The 18300-nt window shown below is 36.1% G+C and overlaps 1 protein-coding gene across 4 annotated transcripts in view; it reads right to left on the bottom strand.

The window, feature by feature from the left end:
• Positions 1-18300, bottom strand: part of LOC125668657 (GTP-binding protein SAR1-like) — a 38978-nt gene that overhangs the window by 18373 nt on the left and 2305 nt on the right. For 2 of the 4 annotated variants that reach the window (XM_048902983.2, XM_056162810.1), the window contains exons 2-3: positions 13844-13911; positions 11788-11907 (exon numbers count right to left, since the gene is read on the bottom strand). In XM_048902983.2, the coding sequence (XP_048758940.1) occupies positions 11788-11907; positions 13844-13886 (163 nt within the window). In that variant the 5' untranslated portion in view covers positions 13887-13911. Of the gene's footprint in view, positions 1-11787; positions 11908-13843; positions 13912-14619; positions 14673-18123; position 18300 lie in introns of those variants that run through there. The other 2 variants (XM_056162809.1, XM_056162808.1) reach the window with 2 other exon arrangements.

The raw sequence follows: 18300 nt of genomic DNA, 5'->3' as shown, positions 1-18300 counted from the left end.
AGGCACTTATTTCACCTGAGACACTGACAGTAGACGTTGACAGAGTGAATGTGGAGGTAGGCCTAGAAGTAATAGACCGTGTGGGCTGGGTTTCTGTGAACTGGCATAATGCACCGGATGACATAGGTGTATGAAGAATTTGTGACTGTTGTTGAGTGTGCAGTAATTGTTCAAGGAATGTGTATTTTTGTGTCTGGTCACATACACCTGGAGATTATCAGGGACATTACAATCTGTCATTTTTTGTACAAGAGCTTTGCAGACGCTAGTGTTTGTCAATCGAGGCGAGGTAAGTTGCAAGCTAGTTGTGTATTGATTATGACGTCACGGGATATGTAAGATAAACGTCACGTGATATGAAAGATAGAAATATCTTACATACATTTCTTTCAAAGAATATCTGTATCTTATATACGTAGATACGAGAGAAAATCCAATCCCGATATTTCAACTGTATAACCATTTATTGCACAGAGTGATAGTTTTCGGGGTGTGTGTGTGTGTGTGTGTGTCTCAAAATCCTGTTCATGGGATGTACACGAAAACAAGGTGGATCCAACAGTTGACGTACGAATAAGATCTATTGGCCTATGTATGTGGGTTTCAATATTACATGTAGTTATAGTGTGTGTGTGTTTTTATTATTATTATTTTTTTGGTGGGGGGTTGTTATTATTATCCCACATGTACATGTAAACATTCTGAAAACAATGACAGCCAGGCTTCGACAGCTGTGTTGTTATTTCAGACACATGTAGCTACATGTACAACTTTAGACAGTGAGTAAACATTTTAATCCTATGTTTCACACTTCTGTTTTTGCACATCAATTTAATTGTTGCATATAATTTTGTTATAGGGAGTTACATCTATGGTGTGGGTGGGGGTAATATGGAAACTGTTACAAAAGTAGCCGTACATGTGTACAGATGAACATTTAGTTTAGTTATATGGAGATAATTTATTTCACATTAGGCTAAGAAAAATTTCCACATGATCTCATCATCAGGTAAAATATGTTCTGTTTATTTAATTTCATTAGTTTCCTATCCGGATCATATATTACAATAATATAGACCTGTGTGTATTTCAAAATGCCTTATTCACATGTAACTCCATAAAATTTATGAAAAGAATTCATTTATTTAAAAAAAAATAATCTTATTTCGATACTGCTACATAATAGAACCAAACTCCCTCCTTGCATATATTTGGTTTGTGCAAACAAAATTTAGCAGAGGTTACCAATAGAGCTATTTTCACATAGATAGAAATAAGAATTTTATCAATCAAGAGGTTAACTTCAAGGTGAATTACCACATTTGTAGTTTGGCATCCATCATAAAAAATTGCTTATTTTAACACTTTCACATTTCTTACTGTCATTAGTTTTAGTTCTTTTCTTACATAAAATGCATGAGGGAAACCTTTTTCCGTTATCAGACACTTCCTCCATTTTACAAACACTCAAACTAAATCAAGTAGGGCAGTGTGGTTTTATAATGTGTTCAGTTCTTCCTTTTATAATGCTTAGTAACAGTACTCTAAGTCGCATCTGCTATCAGGTCTCAAAATGGCGACCTAGAAATATTTCTGGTCGACATTTTCAAATTTCTAGTTGCCATGTTCAAAATTTCTACTCGCAATAGTAAAAGATTTTGTAAATATAAGACTTACAAGGTTTTTTTTTTAAATATGAATATCTTTCAAGTAAAAAATCAACACCCATGTATACATTTTGTTTGTTTTATTTTTAAACTCAATAGAAATGTACTGTGAAACATGCTGGATGCTAACAAGTCAAGTATTTACTCAGGCAAAAGTTGTATTGCATTGGGCCATCCTGTACATTTTACAGTACGCTTCTGGGGAAGAAAACCCAGCTTTCCACACAAGGATTTGCTTTAAAGTTATCAAGAAGTGCATGGGCCTTCATTGCTTATGTTATGCGAATAAGAGCTCCTAGTTTTGTTGGATCTTTTGCTGAACAATTAGTACCAGCATCAGTAAGAACACTACATCCCGAGTTTGATTGTCTTGGAAAATTAACAGCAACAGTTGCCCCCCTAGACTTACTACTAATAATGCAGTCACGGACAACGACATGTCTCTTACTGTTACCGTGAATAGTCACATTCCACGTTTGAAAGATGTACACTCGGTCGTGGCGAAATAGGACAATGGATGTCCAGAAATGGTGGAAGTTGCTGGCTAATTCGCCTCACAAATTCTGCAAAACATTTTGCAATCACGAAAATTCCCTCCGCCATTTCAGGACTGGGGTTCTTCCTTTACTTTTGCATTTCTCTTTAGACACTGCTACACCATCTTTTGATGCAGAACTTTCCCCGTGTGATTCTTGAATTTCTTTGTTACATGTACTAGGCTGAGGCTTCTGTTTTTTACTATTGATAAATCCGAAGTGCTCTAAGCCTCGTTTACCCGCCATCTTGATTGTTTTGACCGAGACTGAAAAATATTTATTCAGACTTCCGATCCCGATTCTAAAATTTTACTGGTTGCCCAAATTTTCTTCACTCGTGAAAATGCGATTTAATTATAATCTCTAGTCGCAAAATTGATTTTCTGGTCACAAATGCGACCATTTAACTCGCAACTTGGAGCACTGCTTAGTAATATTTTACTTAATTATATAGGATAATAATTTTGAAACAAGATGTGTTTGTGAAACACAAATGCCCCCGATAATGGCCAATTCCGAAGATGGCCAAGGTCACAAGGGTAAATATCTTGGTACCAGTAGAAAGATCTTAAAGAAATGCTCATGTACAATATGAAAGCTCTAATATTTACCATTTAGAAGTTATGACCAATGTAAAAAAAAAAATTAAAAGTAGGTCAAATGTCAAGGTCAAAAGGTTCAATACCAACGGAAAGGTCTTGTAACAAGGAATACTCAGGTGAAATATCAAAGCTCTATCTCTTACTGTTCAAAGGTTATTAGCAAGGTTAAAGTTTTCAAAAAGTAGGTCAAACTCCAAGGTCAAGGTCACGGGGTCAAAAATGTTGGTACCCACGGAAAGGTCTTATCACAAGTAATACTCATGTGAAATATCAAAGCTCTATCACTTACTGTTCAAAAGTTATTAGCAAGGTTAAAGTTTCAGACAGAATGACAGACAGGACAAAAACAATATGCCCCCCGATCTTTGATCTCGGAGGCATAAAAATACATGCATCAACTTTTACTTCAGGAACGAGTGTCATTCATACATTCACCTCTATTTTAATCAGTATTAACAAAGAGGTACTGTGAGCAATGCTCACTAAGAATACCCCCCCCCCCCCTTACCCCAATCTCCCAAAGGGTGTTGTTAATAGGTATAAATTACCTCTTTCCTGAGTGTAAAAATATGGTACGCCTTTGTAGAAGAAAATGGAAGATATAGTCCGAACACAAATCCATGGTATAAATAGTGATGGGCAATCGGGAAAATAAATTTAAACGATGATCGGATTAATCAGATGTATCTTTTTGATTGATTAATCGAAAAATAATCGAATTTTAATGATTTCAAATTTATGGCATAAATATATTAAATTTACTTTATGTTTTACCCTATATATTAAGTTAATTAGAATAAAATCATTAGATTGATTGTATCTTGTTTCACTCATTTGGAGACGTTCAAAATCATAATTAGAAATTTGAAGTTAATCCCATACTTTCGATTTTATTTTCCCGGGATAGAGATTGATCTCTCGACTTTTGTTGTTCTTATGGGATCCGGGTTAGAATAGAGCCTCATTACCCCTTGTTTGTTGTAAGAGGCAAAATCCAAGGCCCCGTGTCACAACAGGTGTGGCACAATAAAGATCCCTCCCTGTTGAAAGACTGTAAGCACTGTGCATAGGCCTAAATTTGAAGGCCTTTACCGGCAATGGTGTCGTCTCCATATGAGTGCGAGATTCTCAAGAGAAACGTTAAACAATATTCAATCATATCAGATGATGCAGCTTTGTCAGCCATTTTTGATTTTAGATAAGTCGCGGTAGGAATATTTGTATTATAAAAAAAATATACCGATGTCGGCGATTTTCGATTTTCAAAATGACAATCGATTATTCACATCATTTCAGTTATAGCAACCGACAATCGAAAGTTGGCGACAATCGGTACATCACTAGGTATAAACCTATAATTTTGACCTTGAGATCAAAGGTCAAGGTCATAAAAAGGTCATGAATGTACATGACACATAGTCTCATGGTGATACCCATGTCTTATGGTATGACTATGTTAAAACCCTATAATCCAATTTTGACCTGGAGGTCAAAGTTCAAGGTCATATAGAGATCATGAAGGTACCCGACACATCGTCTCATGGCAATACACTCATGTGTTAAATATGGTATGCCTATGTCAAAGAACAAAGAAATCATGGCCCTGACACGAATCCATTGTAAAAACCTTTAATTTTGACCTTGAGGTGAAGGTCATATGGAGGTCATGAAGGTACATGACACATCGTCTCATGTTGATACACTCATGTGTCAAATATGGTATGCCTATGTCAAAGAACAAAGAAGTTATGGCCCGGACACGAATCCATTGTAAACAAGAGTACCGCTAACGGTACATAATACACCCGTGAAATGCTTACATAGGGTGTTTTTCTTGTGCTATAATTTGTATAACTTTGCTTCAGGTAGTATCAACCATCATGAGGCTGTGACAAACTTTCATATCAACAAAGTGTCTTAGCTTAAAAATTGAGATTTCCTCAAAATGGACCAAGTTCAACAACCTGAAATTTTTTCAAAAATGGAAGAAAATCAAAATCCTTTACCAGATGCACATCTTCAGTACCTATACAAACACTCCACAAAATAAGAAGGTCCTCACTTGAAAACTGTGGGAGGAGTTGGACAGACAAATTATGTACCCTTCATAGAATATTAATTTCTAAATAGACTAAGTTCAACAACCTGTAATTTTCTCAAAAATTGCAGAAAATCAAAATCCATCCCACATGCACATCTTCAATACCCATACAAACACTCCACAAAATAAGAAGGCTCTCACTTGAAAACTGTGGGAGGAGTAGGGTGGACAAATTATGTACCCTCAATATAATAATTATTTCCAAATAAAGGGGCAAAACTCCTGGAAAAAAAGTCGAAATGGATCAAAATTGCAGTATGATCCAGAGTGACCCACAAAGAAGCTACACAGCAAGTTTCAGCATGATAAGTGAAAGGGAAATGAAATTATAAAGAGAAAACCCCGAACAGACGTACATACATCGCTGTACCATAATACGTCCCATCTAAAGACGGGCGTATAAAAACCCATAATTTTGACCTTGACGTCAAGGGTCAAGGTCATATGGAGGTCATGAAGGTACTTGACACATCCTCTCATGGTGATCCACCTGTGTGCCAAATATGGTATGCCTATGTCAAAGAACAAAGTTGTAGCCCGGACACGAATCCATTGTAAAAAAAAAACCTTTAATTTTGACCTTGAGGTCAAGGTCATATAGAGGTCATGAAGGTACTTGACACATCGTTTCATGGTGATCCACCTGTGTGCCAAATATGGTATGCCTATGTCAAAGAACAAAGAAGTTATGGCCCGGACACGAATCTGGAGACAGACAGATGGACGGACGGACAGACAGAGTGATTCCTATAATAATATCTTTTTTTCCCCATTTGTCATTTCTTAATTTGTTAAAAGAGTTATGGTTTTGCATAATAGCTGACGAGACTGAATTTTAAATGATAAATATAACTGAAACAATGAAATATACACTATTTTCAGTAACATTCTTTTAACTTTTTTTCCATTTTCGAATTATTTATTATTATTATTATCCTTTTCTATTAACTGCCTTGTATTTTTGTTAATTAGATCTAATGCAAATCTGTTTGTCAATGAATTTCATTTACAAGCAAAAAAAGGTCCATATTTGTATGTATGAATGTACCAGTGTATCAAGTTTGATGTCTGTCAAGCAAAGGGTTCTCAAAATATTGAGCGGACAGTATATTCCTATGTCCAGATTGACCCTTGACCTTTTGACCTGAAAATGATTGATTCTTGCTTAACGTCTCGCTCGAGAATTTTTCACTCATATGGAAACGTCACCAAGACTGGTGAAGGGCTTCAAATTTACGCCTATGCTCGGCGCTTACAGCCATTGAGCAGTGAGGGTTCTTTAGCGTGCCACACCTACTGTGACACAGGTCATCCGTTTTTAAGGTAATCTCCGAAGACCCGTGACATTTACACCTGATGCCGAGCGTTTGGCGATGGAATTGTCAGTACCTATTTTAATGACTTAGGTCCGTCGCGGCCGGGATTCGAACCCTGGCCTTCCGCATGGAGGGCTAACGCTCTAACCTTTCAGCCACCGCGGCGGTTTGACCTGAAAAACAATAGGGGTCCTCTTCTACTCATAACTAACCTAAATATGAAATATCATTACGATCGAGTGAATGGTTCTCAAGATATTGAGCGGACAATATATGGTCTACTGAACCGACCGACACGTGCAAAGCAATATGCCCCTCTTCTTTGAAGGGGGGCATAAATATTAGATAAAAAATTCTTTAGAGTGACTAGTATGCTATGAATTTTGAAAAAAATGTAATTTCAAATTCAGTGTATAACTATTATCTATGTTACACTTTGGTAAAACATAAGCTGAGAAAATGTGTAAGGTCATATCTCTTTGATGTTGTAAAGTATCTAGTATTTATATTATGTTGTTCAGTAATTTTGCTGCATATGCTCAACAAAGATTTTACATTTACAAATCGTAAATATAATGAAAATTTTTTCACTATTTCGATTTTATGTAGTTATTCCATTTTTAATTTCAAAATGTTTATACCCCCATGAAATAATTTTTAACCACATTTTCCCCACATATAGATGCCCTTGGAATTCTCTACCACCCTTTATGAAACAAGAGATGTTTGTAAAACACATATGCCCCCCATGGTGCAAAATTGAAAAGGGTTATACACACACACATCATTTAATTGAGAGTAGTATCATCAATTCAAAATATTGAGCAGACAATATCTTCCTATGTCAAGAGTGGATTGACCATGTGACCTAAAAATCAATAGGGGTCATCAACTCCTGAAGATGTACCAGTGTACCAAGTTTGATGTCTGTCAAGCAAAGGGTTCTCAAGATATTGAATGGACAGTATATTCCTATGTCCAATTTGACCCTTGACTTTTGACCATGTGACCTTAAAATAATTAGTAGTCATCTTCTCCTGAAGATGTACCAGTGTACCAAGTTTGATGTCTGTCAAGCAAAGGGTTCTCAAGATATTGAGCGGACAGTATATTCCCATGTACAGTTTAACCCTTGACCTTTGACCACGCGACCTCAAAATCAATAGGTGTCATCTTCTCCTGAAGATGTACCAGTGTACCAAGTTTAATGTCTGTCAAGCAAAGGGTTCTCAAGATATGGAGCAGACAGTATATTCCAATGTCCAGTTTGACCCTTGACCTTTGACCATGTGATCTGAAAATCAATAGGGGTAATTTTCTCCTGAAGATGTACCAGTGTACCAAGTTTGATGTCTGTCAAGCGAAGGGTTCTCAAAATATTGAACGGACAGTATATTCCTGTCTAGTGTGACCCTTGACCTTTGACCATGTGACCTCAAAATCAATAGTGGTCATCTTCTCCTGAAGTCGTATCAGTGTACTAAGTTTGATGTCTGTCAAGAAAAGGGTTCTCAAGATACTGAGCAGACATTATATTCCCATGTCAAGTTTGACCCTTGACCTTTGACCATGTGACCTCAAAATCAATAGGGGTCATCTTCTCTTGAAGATGTACCAGTGTATCAAGTTTGATGTCTGTCAAGCAAAGGGTTCTCGAGATATTAAACGGACAGTATATTCCTATGTCCAGTTTGACCCTTGACCTTTGACCATGTGACCTCAAAATCAATGGGGGTCATCTTCTTCTGAAGATGTACTGGCGTACCAAGTTTGATGTCTGTCAAGCAAAGGGTTCTCTAGACATTGAATGGTCAGTATATTCCTATGCCCAGTTTGACCCTTGACCTTTGACCATATGACCTCAAAATCAATAGGGGTCATCTACTCCTTAGAATGTACCAGTGTGCCAAGTTTGATGTCTTTCAAACAAAGGGTTCTCAAGATATTGAGCGGACATTATATTCCTATGTCCAGAGTAGATTGACCCTTGACCTTTGACCTGAAAAACAATAGGGATCCTCTTCTACTCATAACTAACCCACATATGAAATATCATTATCATCAAGTGAATGGTTCTCAAGATATTGAGCGGACAACACATGGTCTACAGACCGACCGACATACTGACCGACCGACAGGTGCAAAACAATATGCCCCCTCTTTTTCAAAGGGGGGCATAAAAAGTGTTTTTATACATTTATTGCATGATAGTGAGGGAGATATGAAGATTTATTCACCCAAGAAAAATCATATTCCCCGAGGGCAATATGATTTTTCTTGGGTGAATAAATCTTCATATCTCCCGAACATTCATGCAATAAATTGTTTATTATACCGAAACAAAGCAAGACTACAAAAGTATGTTTGAAATTGGAGTCCGCTCATCTATACATTGCATGTAGCTGAGATCGTCCTAACGGTAACACCGCGCCGTCAACGTATTACGGTAGAAGGTACAAACAACGATATACAGTGATATGATAACCAGCTTTTGTTTTTCCATTCTCCTTGAGTGTTGATTTACTTGCTTGTTTTTGTATCAACCAAAATCAAAACCATGCGATTCAACTGTGTATCAGAGACCCGCATATTTTGTGCCTTACGAACTATGAAAGTAGAATGACTCAGACTTATTGTGACGTCACAATACACTTCGTCTACCTTGACGTTAAATTTATGGAAAATTCACGAGGCTGCCCAAGGGGTAAATATGATAGGGAGATATGATGTCTGAGAGGGAGATATGAAGTTTTGTCCTCCCTGGCACGTGACCGTCTAGACCAATCAGATTACACGTTGCATGGCATTCTCATACTGAGGTATAATAATCATTTTTATTTGATACTCAAATTCTTTCCACCATTACACAAGTTACACTAATTTTTGAGAAACATCCACACCTTTCTAAATTCCATCTGGGAATTGGTCATATTTTTCTTTCCACCATTACACAAGTTACACTAATTTTTGAGAAATATCCACACCTTTCTAAATTCCATCTGGGAATTGGTCATATTTTTTACGGGTGTTCATAATAATATCAAAAGCACCTAACAATTTCTCACACTGTCCTCTTCCCTGTTTGGATTTTAGACGGTTGAGATGCAAGTACATGTATTCAAATACATTTATTATGACATGTACTGCTGTGGTATAAAGTCACTAGTTAGAATAATCTGTGTCTCAGGACAGGCCCTCACCACACTCAAACCGGGTCCATAGGGCATTAACAATTGTACCTTCCCCTCATCCTTAAACACCCAAATAGCACTGCAAAAATACCACCAATTCTATGAGAAATATTGATTTCTCTCAATTCCTTTTTTTCATGATGGCATCTGCTTCATCAACAACAATATAGGTATCGTTAAACTTGTACTGTCACCATGGCCATATCTGTTCACATGGTTTTTAAAAATACGGAATAAAGAATAGTGATTACCAAATACAAATCAATAGGTTTGCATTTCATGATTTTCTATTCGTAAAATTTAAAATGCATTTTATTTTTATTTTTGGTACAACATATTGGTAAGAATCGGCGGAATAATTTTTTGTTGTTGTTGAAATTTGCATTTTATTTTCCCCCCAGATTCCCCAAAAATTAGGGTCGGAGAACCAAACAAGAGGCCCAAGGGCCTAGAATCGCTCTTCTAATAAATTGTACAACCCCACCATTTCTATTCTTAGCCTCTTAGTATTCTAAATCTTTAGTTAAATCCTAAGAATTCAAAAAAAGTAGGTCAATGTGACCTACTTTTTGGTTTACACATTTTGAAAACCCAAGAAATATCAACTGACAAAGTTTGATGATTTTAAGGCAATTAGTATCTGAATATTGAAATATAGCTGTCAAATTCCAATTGTAGGTCATGGTGACCTACTTTTTGGTCAGCGAACTCCGAACATGCAAGACCCATCAACTGACAAAGTTTGATGACTGTAGGTCAAATAGAATCTGAAATATATAAATATAGCCGTCAAATTCCAAAAGTAGGTCAAGGTGACCTACTTTTTCGTCAACACCCTTCAAACATGCAAGACCCAACAACTGACAAAGTTTGATGACTAGGTCAAATAGTATCTGAAATATATAAATATAGGTGTCCAATTCCAAAAGTAGGTCAAGTTGACCTACTTTTTGGTCGAAACCCTTCGAACATGCAAGACCCATCAACTGACAAAGTTTGATGACTGTAGGTCAAATAGTATCTGAAATATATAAATATAGCCGTCAAAATCCAAAAGTAGGTCACGGTGACCTACTTTTGGTCGACACACTCCGTTGACTCAAGATGCATCAACTGTCAAAGTTTGATGATTGTAGGGCAATTAGTGACTGAAATATATAAATATAACTGTCAAATGTCAAAAGTAGGTCACAGTGACCTACTTTTTGGTCGATACACTCCGAAGACTCAAGATGCATCAACTGACAAAGTTTGATGATTGTAGGTCAAATAGTGTCTGAAATATAGTAATTTAGCTGTCAAATACCAAAAGTAGGTCACGGTGACCTACTTTTTGGTCGACACAAACCGAAGACTGAAGACGCATCAACTGACAAAGTTTGATGATCCTAGGTTTTACAGTGCCCAAAATATGCATCTAAAATTGAAAATGTGAAATTTGAATATCTGCAAAATTCAAAAAGTAGGTCACTGTGACCTACTTTTTTATAAATATGTTTCAAGGCCTCAAGATGCATCAACTTACAAGATTTGATGATTCTAAACCTCTCGGTATTTGAAATAACAACTTAAAATATATCTATAAATGATAAGCCATAAAATTCAGAAAGTAGGTCACGGTGACCTTTTTTTCAGTTGACGCATTTCAAGGTCCCATGATCCACCAACTGACAAGTTTTGATGATCATAGGCTTCAAAGTGTCCAAGATATGCATCAAAATTAATTTTAAAATAAATACCTGCAAAATTCAAAAAGTAGGTCACCGTGACCTACTTTTGAGACAACTTGACACAAGGTCCTAAGATGCATCAACTGTCAAAATTTGATGATCCTAGTCCTTATAATGACTAAAATATCTAAGATTTAAGGAATTTAAAATTTTTTTAAATTTAGGTCAACTTTGAAGTGACCTTGAGACCACGCCCTTCGCCCCAGGGTAATGCCTTGAACAATTTTTAATCTACAACATATCCTCATCCTTATGTGTAAGTTTGGTGATAATCTGCCCTGTGGTTCTTGAGAAGAAGATTTTTTAGCAACCACTACTTTTGTTTGTATTTTCCTGATTATCTCCCCTTGTTAAAGGGTCACATCCCTCTATTTAGTATGTATGAAAGCCCTTGGGCCAATGATACCTTGTAACAAATTTGAAAAGAATTGGCCAAGGGGTTCTTGAGTTATAGCCCTTTTTCTAAAAAGTTTACGCACACCGCACAAATGGCCATAGCATTAGCTCTTTGAGTCTTTGGCTCAGAAGAGCTAAAAATTAAAAAACTGGCCGAATATACATTGTCCGTGTCACACTTGATATAGTCCAATCATCTACAGACAACACTTTCATGTCTCTAGTATTTGAATAAATTCCATGCTTACTTGGGTGAAGTGTGGGAACATGCTGTGCCATCCGGTCATCTTTTAACATGTGAAGCAGTGTAGTCTTCCCAGCATTGTCTAGACCAAGGAACACAAGCTTACCCGACTTTTTATACAAACCTACAATATAAAAGCCATGCCATAAGATACCATGCAGTTACCGTAAACCATACTTACAATTGGAAAGTTCAAATCACTCTTCTTCTGGGGAAAAAGGCCAATCTGTGGGTTTAATTTCAAATCCTTCGGAATTTTACCATGTAATGTATGTACCAGAATGTTTTGGTGAAATTTCCTTTTATTATCTAAGTGAAAGTACAATTACCTTACTCCCCTGCAAAATGATGTTCTAGAACTGTTCTGGTATGACTAGAACACAGTTCTAGAACTGTCCCATTGTATAATCTTGAACTATCATCCTTGAACTGTTATAAAAGGTGCTTCTAGAACTTTTATGGAACTTTTCTAGGACTTTTAAAATCCATGTAAAATCACAGAACTGTAACAGAATGTTTTTGGTACAGTTCTGGAACAATGAAATGACAAAAATTATTCTAAAACTGTTCTAGATCTCACCACTTCATTAATCTACAATCCATCGGGCAAAGTTAGAGTTGAAAATGGCTTTAAAAAGTTCTAGTTCTGGAATCAATATAAGATTTTTCTGGAACTGATTGACAAAGAAAAAAATTCCTAAATGTTCAAGAAATGTCATATAGAACAGAAGGACTTTTATAGAATTGTGTTTCTAAGGTCTTTTTTATCTGAAACTTATATACTAGTCTAAGAATTCAAATCCCTAAAATGTTGAAGAAATATCATATGTCACTGTTATATTTTTAAGAACTCAAAAATGGAAGCTTTTTATAGAATTATAATAACTTAAAAACATATTTTTCTGAAACTAAATTAGAAAAATTTAAATTGCTACACATTCTAAAATTTTCATGGGATATTACTTAAAAGAATAAAATGGAAAATCTTCTAGTATTATTTGTTGAAGTTGGGACTCACCACTAATTTTAACAAGAGGACCATGGGCCATATCGTTCACCTGAGTCACCTTGGCCCATATTTAAAGATTTCCCCATTACATTCGCATGTAAATCTTTGATCCATGTTGTGGCCATAACATACCCCCGGGGGGCGTGATTTTTACAAACTTGAATCTGCATTATGTCAGGAAGCTTTCATGTAAATGAAAACTTCTTTGGCCCAATGGTTCTTGAGAAGATTTTTAAAGATTTTCCCTATATATTTGTTTGTAAAACTTTGATCCACTATTGTGGCCCCACCCTACCCCTGGGGGCTGTGACTTTAACAAACTTGAATCTGCACTATTTCAGGAAGCTTTCATGTAAATCTTATCTTTTCTGGCCCAGTGGTTCTTGAGAAGAAGATTTTTAGAAGAACCCTATCTAAATATCATGATGATCAAAAAAAGAACTTTCTAGCAAATGAAGGAATTTAAATTAGCTTTTAGTACATGTATCAATACTTCATGCATGTTATATCCCTTGTTCGCCATCTCCCGGTTAAAAAGTAGTATTTCCTTATGTTGGCTTTTATAATTTTCTGGTCTGTAGCTTTGACATTTGATATGGGGCAGCACATAAACTTGTATCACAACTTATTCATTAGTTATAATTCACAGTAGTAACCTCTTATATTTGGAAGGGTAAAGAAGAAAAAATTTTCAAGGATTGACCTTTGGCTGACCCCACAAAGAGACATAACTCGTGGCGAAGTGTTGATACATGTATTGTCCTCAAAATTGAAAATATTCAAAAAGGACAAGACTTTTAGAGAACAATGTGTTGAATTTTAATGTCTGGTAATTCACCTTTATTTACAAATCAGTATTTTGTCCAAATATGTTACTCTGATTTAGCAATTAAGAGTCAAAACCAGCAAACCATCAAGCATTTCATGAAAAGTAAAATACTGTTTTCCAAAAGCTGTTGATATGAATATTTGATCAGAAAAACTCACTTGAACTATAATACAGCTCAGGTGAGCTAAAAAGTATAAAACAAAAATGAGATACAGTTCTTACCTAAATAATTTAGAATACCAGCAAACCAGTCCCACAAAAACATCGCTAGTATTTAGAAAGACTTGCAGCTGCAATAATAAGAACAACATAATAATTTTCTCTTACAAACACAGTGTTGTCAAAATTTTTAAATCACTGTCAGACATTTGGTCAGACCAGACAAAGCTTTGTCAGGCCAGATACATGTACCTTGTATTGCATTGAAAGAAAGAAGAAAAAAGAACTGCACCAAAATGCCTTTTACTGTTTTAACGGCAATGATGCATATCCAGCCATATAGGGTCAGTTTTCCAACCATCATGGAACTCATGAACACCATGGAAGCCTTCGTAATTTGTCAAGTGGTCTAGGTTCAGTATTTTTTTTTTTTACCAAGTTGTTTGTTTTATGTCCTGACAGGAATTTTCAACGTCACCAGCTGTAGGTGAAATACCACAAATTTAGACCTATGCTTTGTACTCTGACTCAAGGCCGTAGTAGTGAGGGTTCTTTAAAGTGTTAAAGCCTGCAGCGACATTGGAGGTCAAATCTGAAAGACCTGTGACTCTCACTGCTAAATGCCTGGCAAGGATATATTTACATCTTAGGTTTGACTTGGCCATGGCACGAGCAGAACACAAACTCATGTCCTTCCAGTTATGAAGTGAACGCTCTACCACTGAACTACCACGACCAGTCTATTCTAGAAGTGGGACGACCCATCGGTGCACCAAGGCATTGTGAAATTCATCTTGGCAATATACGGATTAATACCCAAATCTATTAAATGACAATACCTGTCATAGCATTTTCCAAGATTGTCCGAACGTCACAAATCGGGTATTTTTTGTCTATCTAACAGAAAATGAAAGTACAACAAAAACAAGAGATATTTGTAAAACACATATGCCCCCCATGGTGCAAAATTGAAAAGGGTTAAACACACACATAATTTAATTGATAGTAGTATCATCAATTCAAAATATTGAGCAGACGATATCTTCCTGTGTCAAGAGTGGATTGACCATGTGACCTAAAAATCAATAGGGATCATCTACTCCTTATGCTATACGAGTGTACCAAGTTTGGTGTCAATCAAGCAAATAATTCTTAAAATATAGAAGACAATATATTACAATGTCCAGTTTAACCCTTGACCTTTGACCATGTGATCTCAAAATCATTAGGGGTCATCTTCTGAAGATGTACCAGTGTACTAAGTTTGATGTCTGTCAAGCGAAGGGTTCTCAATATATTGAGCGGACAGTATATTACTGTCCAGTTCGACCCTCGACCATGTGACCTCAAAATCAATAGGGGTCATCTACTCCTTAGGATGTACCACTGTACTAAGTTTGATGTCTGTCAAACAAAGGGTTCTCAAAAATATTGAGTGGACAGTATATTCCTAAGTTCAGAGTAGATTGACCCTTGACCTTTTGACCTAAAAAACAACAGAGGTCCTCTTCTACTCATAACCAACCCACATATGAAATATCATTATGATCAAGTGAATGGTTCTCAAGATATTGAGCAGACAACATGTCGTCTACCAACTGACCGACAGGTGCAAAGCAATATGCCCCTCTTCTTTGAAGGGGGGCATAAAAAAAGATGGCGGACTACATGACATTAACAAAATCGACTAGAAGCAAGTCATGGGCTATGTGAGAGGTTTGGCTTTCCAGTTTACGAAAGGGAAAACGGTGCAAGAAATATTGGTAAGACAAGTTATTTGTAAGATGTTTGGAGCATTGTGAAACAGTAAGAATCGATTAATAAACAAGGAGTTTACATGATTGTTTGATTGTATTGCTGTTTTCCGCCACACTCAACAATTTCTCAGTTATCTTGTGGCGCCCAGTTTTTATTGGTGGAAGAGAGAACCCAGATACAATGTACCAACCTTCCAAAAGTAAACTGGCAATGGACCGGAAAACTGTGTATGATGTAGTAAAACGGTGTGAAATTCGAGGAAGTGCGGAAAATGCTAGAAAATCGGGATGCCCCACAAAAATGGACATTAGAGATGAGCGCCTTGTAAAACTTAACCATACCACTACATTAAAAGACATAACAGGCCAAATTAATCAAGGTAAGCAAGTTCCTGTATCTGAAAGATCAATTCATCGTTATTTGTCAAAAAATAAGTACCATCGAAGATTATGCAGGAAGTATGTTTAATATATGTTTAAAACTTTTCAAGGATATGGAAGACCCATCCCATACACTCCACTGCCTCCTTCCTGACATTTGCAAAAACCTATATAATCTAAGAAACTCCTCAAAATATTATTTACCAAAATTTAAAACAAACCGTTACAAGAACAGTTTTCTACCCTAGTGTATACTAAATCAAAGGCATACATAAGTATACAGTGTATTCTGAAAGCTAGTCAGCAGACTTTTAATCCTTATTACAGACTCATTAATTTGTTCTGTTTTACCTTATGTACGTCCGTTTATTTATATTTTTCTCCAAATATTTTTATTGTATGTAAATGCTTTTAATATTATTCTTTGTCTTTTCATGTACATTCTTATCACGTTTTTTATTTTGCTAATATTCTTGTGTTTTTTTTAAACTTAGTTATTGTACTTTCAACTTTTAAAGTTGCCAATGAATAAATATCTATCTATTAAGTAAATTAGGATTCGGGAACAAAACAGGAAAATCCGTGTGGCATGGGCGAGAGGAAAATGACTGTTGACCATAACTGGTCTAAACTGAAGAATGTAAAGTTGTTTTGGGACAAAACAATCGAGTTTATATTTGGAGAAAGGCAGGAAAAGAACGGTTACCAGCGTCCATCAGCCACAGCGTACCACTAAAACCTGTCATGAGTTTAATGTTGAGGGTATCAGTCTTCACACGATAGGTGCTAATTCCGGGATATTTTTTTGTTTTTGATTTTTTTGGTGTTACAGCATTTATTTCCATATGAATATATATACACTATTATACATGCAGTGCTCCAAGTCACATCTGCTATCAGGTCGCATAATGGCGACCTAGAAATATTTCTGGTCGCCATTTTCAAATTTCTAGTCGCTATGTTCAAAATTTCTAATCGCCATGGTAAAAGACTTTGTAAATAAGACCTACAAGGTTTTTTTTTTTAAAAAATTGAATATCTTTCAAGAAAAAAAATCAACACCCATGTAAGCATTTTGTTTGTTTTATTATTCAACTGAATAGAAATATGCTGTGAAACATGATGGATGTTAACAAGTCAAGTATTTACTCTGGCAAAAATTGTATTGCATTGGGCCATCCTCTACATATTTTACAGTACGCTTCTGGGGAGAAAACCCAGCCTTCCACACAAGGATTTGCTTTAAAGTCCTCAATATGTGGGCCTTCACTGCTTATGTGAATAAGAGCTTCTACTTTTGTTGGAACTTTTGCTGAACAATCAGCACCAGCATCAATAAGAACACTACATCCTGAGTTTGTAATTGTCTGTGAAAATTAGCAGCAAGAGTTGCCCCGCTCGACTTACTGCTAATAATGCAGTCACTGACAAAGACGTGTCTCTTACTGTTGCCGTGAATAGTCACACTTCCACATTTGAAAGATGTACACCAGGTCGTGGTGAAATCAGACAATGGGTGTCCAGAAATTGTGGATGTTGCTGGCTGCTTGGTCTCACAAAAAATTCTACAAAACATTTTGCAATCTCTATATATCAACCACGAAAATTCCTTCAGCCATTAGGACTGGGGTTCTTCCTTTACTTTTGCATTTTTCATTAGACACAGCTATGTCATCTTTAAATGCAGAACTTTCTCCGTGTGATTCTTTAATTTCTTCGTTACATGTACTAGGCCGAGGCTTCTACTTTTTACTACTGATAAATCCAAAGTTCTTTAACCTTCGTTTTACCGCCATCTTGATTGTTTTCAAACCCTGTTTTGACCAAGACTGAAAATATTTATTCAGACTTCCGATACCGATTACAAAAATTCTACTGGATGCCCAATTTTTCTCCACTCGCAAAACTGCGACTTGAATATAACCTCTAGTCGCAAAATCGATTTTCTGGTCGCAAATGCAACCGTTTTAGTCGCAACTTGGAGCACTGACATGTATGTGAATATTATATATGATGACAAAACATGAGTATGTATTATTGATGTCAAACATAAATATAACTAGAGATAGTTTTTGTCCTGTTATGGATCTAGATACTAATGACAATACTTTTGCTTCACCCTCAAACATGGTTATGCCGTAAGACATATTAAGAATAATGTCACTGACTTGGAGAGAAATATAAATGACATCTGGAATAACATACCTGTTACTTACATACGGAACTTCTATCGATCTCTACCTTCCAGAATGTTGAAATGATCAGATCAAAGGGATATATAACCAAATACTGAGGTAAGATTTATTCTCTTTGTAATTTTATAGCCACTGAAGATCCTTATTCACTGATTTTCACATAAGCATGACATTTCCTCATCAAAAA

Source organism: Ostrea edulis, chromosome 4, assembly GCF_947568905.1.
Source record: "Ostrea edulis chromosome 4, xbOstEdul1.1, whole genome shotgun sequence".
NCBI lineage: Eukaryota > Metazoa > Mollusca > Bivalvia > Ostreida > Ostreidae > Ostrea > Ostrea edulis.
The sequence above is the reverse complement of the archived record's forward strand: the minus strand, read 5'-3'. Positions and strand labels throughout refer to the sequence as shown.